The sequence below is a fragment of the Pteropus alecto genome, unplaced genomic scaffold (assembly GCF_000325575.1).
Source record: "Pteropus alecto unplaced genomic scaffold, ASM32557v1 scaffold67, whole genome shotgun sequence".
NCBI classification, from domain to species: Eukaryota; Metazoa; Chordata; class Mammalia; order Chiroptera; family Pteropodidae; genus Pteropus; species Pteropus alecto.
In genome coordinates, this window is record NW_006441061.1 from 5,592,579 (window position 1) to 5,598,578 (window position 6,000).

General features: G+C 61.8%; 1 protein-coding gene across 1 annotated transcript in view; it reads left to right on the plus strand.

Annotated features, from left to right (window-relative positions):
* Positions 1-6,000, plus strand: part of HMCN2 (hemicentin 2) — a 125,838-nt gene that overhangs the window by 101,085 nt on the left and 18,753 nt on the right. The window contains 7 exon segments of the mRNA XM_015594124.1: positions 449-613; positions 1,680-1,787; positions 2,064-2,198; positions 2,576-2,710; positions 3,774-3,964; positions 4,843-5,056; positions 5,924-5,985. Of these exon segments, the coding sequence (XP_015449610.1) occupies positions 449-613; positions 1,680-1,787; positions 2,064-2,198; positions 2,576-2,710; positions 3,774-3,964; positions 4,843-5,056; positions 5,924-5,985 (1,010 nt within the window).

Here is a 6,000-nt window from a genome sequence, read left to right on the forward strand (position 1 = left end):
TTTTGTTCCTCGCCTCTGGTCCTTCCCGTGCTGTTCCCTCTGCCGCGAACACTGTTCCCTTCGCCGCGAACACTGTTCTTTACTTGGTGCACCTGCGGCTCTCAGGCCACATGCCACTCCCCCTGCTCTGAGCCCTTAGCGGCTCCCTTCTCGGTGGGACACTCCCCGAGGTGCCCGGCTGCTGTCTCTGCAGAAGGCACTTCACGACTGCTCCCGCGCCCGGCCAGGGACGTCTGAGTGAGAGAGCGTGACTTCCCTGTCGCGCCTCCCTCCCCGGCCCTTCGTCGTGAAGGTCACGTGGGGGCTTCGTCTGCGTTTGCGGTTCTCACCCGCCTGCCCTGCGGCCACGCGTTCCCAGACCTCGGTGGGGCCTCACGCCTGCCCTTGCGTTCAGCCACGCGTTCCTAGAAGACCTCGGTGGGGCCTCACGCCTGCCCTTGCGTTCCAGTGCCTCCCACCATTGCCGACGACCAGACAGACTTCACTGTGACCAAGATGGCGCCCGTGGTCCTCACGTGCCACAGCATGGGCGTGCCGGCCCCGCTGGTGTCCTGGAGGAAGGCGGGCGCCCAGCTCGGGGCGCGGGGCAACGGCTATCGTGTCTTACCTTCAGGTAGGAACGGGGACCACAGAGAGCTGCTGCTGGGGGGACCAAGGGAGCTGGGCAGAGGGTGCGAAAGCAGCCCCCTGGGGCCCCGTGGTAGAGCGAGACGCAGGGCCCGGCCTGGCTCTGCCAGTCCCTTGCTGTGCGACCCGGGAGAGGCCCCTCGCCTCCCATCCACAGCACTGGAGCGTTGCCGTGTTTTCTCCTGAGAAGGAACATCCTTTATGCTGAAATTATGCTTCTCTTAATATTTTGGTGTCGAAAGTTTCTTTTGTGAAATGAAGGTGATCAGAGATGGTGACTTTTAAAATGTGTTTACCAAAATAAAAGTTGGCAACTTTATGGGGATTCAAATTAAATCTATTTGTCGATTAATGAGTAAAGTCCTAAAGGCTGAGACCCATTGGCCAGACCGATGGTTTTCAAACTCTCCTGACGCCACGGACACCTTCCTTCTGACAGGTGGTTGCAGGGAGGCCCCACCTGTAAAACAGCTGAGGTTCCAGTTCCAGCTGGGGTTGGGGTGGGGGCCGTGGGGTGGCGGTCCTCCGTTCCCTTCAGGGCTCCCCAGAGGACAGCTTAGAAACCACTCTGCTTCGCTGCTCAGGTGCAGCCTCTGGTCTGGGGAGCCCCCAGGCACCCGAGGCTAAAGGGAGGAGGGCAAAGGGAAGACTAAGGAGGCAGAAATCCAGGAGGCTTCCCGGAGGAAGAGGGTTTGGAGCAGAGTATGGCGAGAAAAGCAGGGGGGAGGCCTGGGGGACCATGGGTGGGCCAGAGATTCCAGGCAGGAAAGTGGCTCATCCTGAGATGTCACAGCCAGAAGGGCCTAGAGACCAACCTGGGTAATTCCTCATCGTACACAGGGAAAACTGAGGCCGTAAGAGTGGGAGGGACTCGCCCACGGTTACGCTCTGGGTGGGGAGCAGAGGTGTCCTAGGACCCAGGTTCCCCCACGCTGCTTACAAATGGGCGGGCGGCAGGCCGAGTGGCCTGGACCAGAGACACCGGGGTGGGGACGGGGAAGAGCCCAGCTGGCTCCATCACTGGGGACGTCTGTCCCCCGATCCCCCCACAGGCGCCCTGGAGATCGGGCAGGTCCTCCCCATCCACGCTGGCCGCTACACCTGCACAGCCCACAACTCGGCAGGTGTGGCCCACAAACACGTGGCCCTCGCTGTGCAAGGTAGGGCCCCCTACCCTGCGGCCAGACAGCCCAGAACTTTGGGGTGGGGAGCGGGTGCAGAGCTGGAAGCAGGCGGGGCTGGGGACAGAGGTGAAAATAGAGGCCCCAGACCTGCCTCTGATCCCGCTCTCCGACGGGGCCCCGCCGGCCTCTTCCGTGCCTAGGTTTCTGGAACCTCCGTTCCCTTCGCTGGCCTTTCTCTTAGCTGGCCCCTGAGTAGAGGGGCCTGGGTGCGAAGGCATCCCCAGGGACCTCCGGAGCCCCGTTTCTTTGCAGCCTCCCCTGTGGTGAAGCCACTGCCTAGCATGGTTCGTGCTGTGGCGGAGGAGGAGGTGCTGCTGCCTTGCGAGGCCTCAGGTGTCCCACGGCCAAGCATCACCTGGCAGAAGGAGGGGCTCAGCATCCCGACAGGCGAGTCTCGCTGAGGCTAGTTCCGGAGGGAGGACCCTATGGGCCTGGGGTCCTCCTCTCTGCTGGGAGGTCCAGAAAGCCCCTGCCCCCTCTTTACTTTCTGCCCCCTCTTTACTTGGTGCACCTGGTGAGCTTTTACCACCCAGAGCCCGAGAGTCTGCCTGAGCGCTCAGTGGCTCGGTTGGGAGATCGGGGAGGGACAGCCTGGCTGGGCTCTGGGTCCACTTCCGCACTGACGCTGTCCCTACCTCACTCTGTGACCACAGTGCGTCACGTGCAGCCCAATCAGACAGAGCAGCCCAAGCTGCTCTCCTGCCCACCTTGGGGTTCTGTGGCCCCGCCCACTGGCCTCTCCCCATCTCCCCCACCCAATCCAGGAGCCAGTACCCAGGTCCTGCCCAGCGGGCAGCTGAAGATTGTCCGCGCCAGCCCAGAGGATGCCGGGAACTACTTTTGCATCGCCCAGAACAACGTGGGCAGCGCCGTGGGCAAAACTCGGCTGGTGGTGCAAGGTGGGAGCATGGAGGGGGCAGGGCGCACCTGGTGAGCTGGGGGGCGGGGGGCAGGGTGCACCTGGTGAGCTGTGGGGGGGGGCAGGGTGCACCTGGTGAGCCATGGAGAGGGGGGCAGGGTGCACCAGGTGAGCGGGGCTTGAGGCCCCAGAGAGCCCCGCTTTTCCCTGCCAGGCTCCGAGCCCAGGTGAGGCATGTCCCCACGTCCTCCCCACCCCGGCACTGCTGTGGTTCTAGAAGGAATTGAGGGGCAATCCTCATATCCCATTTTGTGCACAAGTCTGGCTTCAGACAGTAGCCACAGTCCCTCTGCCTCTCCCGGCCCCTCGAGGGACACTAGTCCAGTCATCCCTTGTGCATTTCTGTCTTTCCAGGAGCAGTGGCCATTTCTGTCCCTTCTACACAAACACACAATTAAAGGTGTCCTTCCCTTAGTTTGACCAATCATTGATTTCAGAGGGAAAGGAAGTGTCACTGTGTCACTGGCCCCAAACGTGCAAGGTACCCTGGAGTGCTCAGTGTGGGCCAGACCTGCCTTGACCCCAGTGTCTGTTCTGGTGGCTGTGTCAGTGGGCTGGCCCCGTGGGTGACTGTGTACGGCTGGGGTCAGACTTTGCTTATGAGCCCAGAGGTGCTCCTGGCTCCACGCATCCTCCAAAGCCTCCTTGTCCAGCGAGCTCCTCCTCCCTGTCTGTCCATCCGGTGGCCTGCACTCTGCCCCAGTGTAGCCCCTCCCCAGAGGAGGGAGACACGGGGGCTTCGTGGTCCTGGACGCTGGCTGACAGCAGGGATCTGTGCCCACGTGGAGCCTGGTTAGGGAGGCCTCTGTCTCGAAGCTCTAGTGTGTGTGTTTGCACGTGCGTGCAACAGTATCACCCTGTCACAGCTTCAGCAGAGTCCCCCAGCCGTCCAGACCATGGGCGATGGCCTATGACCAGGTTGTCAGTGGGAGCAGCAGATGGGGCTGGAGAAAGGGACTGAAGGGCATGCTGAGGGCACCGGGGCAGCGACAGCCCACCCTACCCCAGCCCCAGTTCCTGAGCGGACCTCCCTGTCCCCACAGTCCCTCCTGTGATTGAGACTGGCCTCCCTGACCTGTCCACCACCGAAGGCTCCCACGCCCTCTTGCCCTGCACGGCCAGTGGCGACCCCGAGCCTGACATCACCTGGGAAAAAGACGGGCACCCCGTGTCCGGAACCGAGGGCAAGTTCACCATCCAGCCATCCGGGGAGCTGCTGGTGAAGAGCTCGGAGGTGAGGCTCTGACCCCACGGGGCACAGAGGGGAATCGTCGTAACAAGGGGAGCAGCCAACGTCTGCTGGGTTCCCCATCTGTCATGCTCTGTGCTGAGCCCTGTGCAGCTTTTAGCCACAGGAACCTGGGTAAATAGGTATTACTGTCCCAGGACACAGATGGGGAAACCGAGGCTCAGAGTGGACCCAGCGTTCCCAAGATACACTGGTGCCGAGAGACAGAACCAAGGTCTGAACCTGGAGCTCCATGACAAGTTCCCAGGGGAGGGAAGGAGCCTGGACTGGGGCAGGGATGTGGCGATGACTCTGTGTCCCCAAATTGCACCCGGTTGTTCTCAAGCTCACGTTGATGTTGACCTGAGCCAGAGGCGTGGGCAGGACCCCTGGCCCCCTTTCCCATCAGCACTTACCAGATTCTGTAATTGCAAAATGGGCCGCTCTGCAGATGGATGTGCGGCTGCTCGGCGGGCGCACCTGGAGAGGGTCGCGGGGGCCTCGGACCCTGCCACTCAGGAGGCCAGGTGGAGCAGTGTTGGGTGCACCGGCCCCGCTGGACTTCTCCTCTAGGAGAAGCCACCAAAGTGGGGGCTGCCTCAGGGACGACGTGAGCACAAATGAGCTGATGCAGCACAACTTTTGAGCGTGGGGCCGGGCGCTCGTGGCTGCTCGGTAAATGGTGACTCTTACGATGGCCTGGTCAGGGCCTGGATTCTGAACGCGCAGAGCCATCGGAAGGCTGGGGGATTTGCTGGGGTGCCATGGTGAAGCCGAGCCATGTGCCAGCTATGTGACCTGCAGGAGAGTGGGTCCTGGGGACATAGTGGCCCATGCTGGGCATGGGGACAGTTCTCAGCCTGACCCGTCCCTTTGCCCCACAGAGCCAGGATGCTGGCACCTACACCTGCACCGCCGAGAACTCTGTGGGCCGCGCCCGCCGCCGCATACACCTCACCGTCCTGGCACTGCCCGTCTTCACCACCCTGCCTGGGGACCGCAGCCTGCGCCTTGGGGACAGGCTGTGGCTTCGTTGTGTGGCCCGAGGCAGCCCTACCCCCCGCATTGGCTGGACTCTCAATGACCGGCCAGTCACAGGTCTGGGGCTGTTGGGGAGCCAGTGGACAGGGACCTGGGACCCTGGGAGGTGGAAGGGGGTGGGCAGGTGGGGAGCCCCACTCCAGTGAAGAGGAAGAGAGTGTTCAGCGGTGCTGTGGGTTCTGGGTCTCCAGACTTGGCCTTGTGCAGGCGAACGGGGTAAACCCACATGTGGCCCCATGTGACCGGTCACATGTCAGACCCTGGCAAGAAGCCATCTGTGACAAAGAGACCTCGGGACCGGGAGAGGGTCCTGTGTTCCAGCCCAGCGCTGCTGCTCCCATGCGGGCCTCTCAACAAACCTCTTTCCTGGGGGGCTCTGTCTCCCCACTTGGGTGCCAGGTGCTATTGAGGGGAGGCAGGGCTTGCAGGGTATATAATAGTGCTCAAGAAATGTCTGCTAATTGCTAAAATGCAGTCAAATCACTGCAAAATGATATTTTCAGAGCCCCCTAAACCCACGATGAGGCTTTACCCCGGCACTTTCCTGGTTGGAGGCTTGGGCGAGGGATTCAGGCTCTCTGAGTCCAGCTTCTTCACCTTAAAATGCAGACAGCAGGAGTCCCGAGGGCAGGGCGATTTAATCCAGGAGGCGCACGTTAACAGGCCCCCAGAGACCTCCCCTTGACCATTCACCAAACTCACAGTGCTGACCTGAAAACGAGGAAAGGCAGGTTCTTCAACCACACCCTCTAATGTGGCCTGCGCCCCCCCGAGTCAGCTTCCGCTAAGGAGAAGGGCCCCCTGTTTTCCGTGTCTTTATTAAGCACCTGCTGGGGTCCCCAGGCCTGAGTTAAGCATTCAGGGCAGGAGGTCCCTGGCACCTTGGGCTCAGAGTCCTCTGGGATGTCTCTTCCTCTGCCACAGAGGGGGTGTCTGAACAGGACGGGGGCAGCACGCTGCAGCGGGTGGCGGTCACCAGAGAGACAGCGGGACCTACGTCT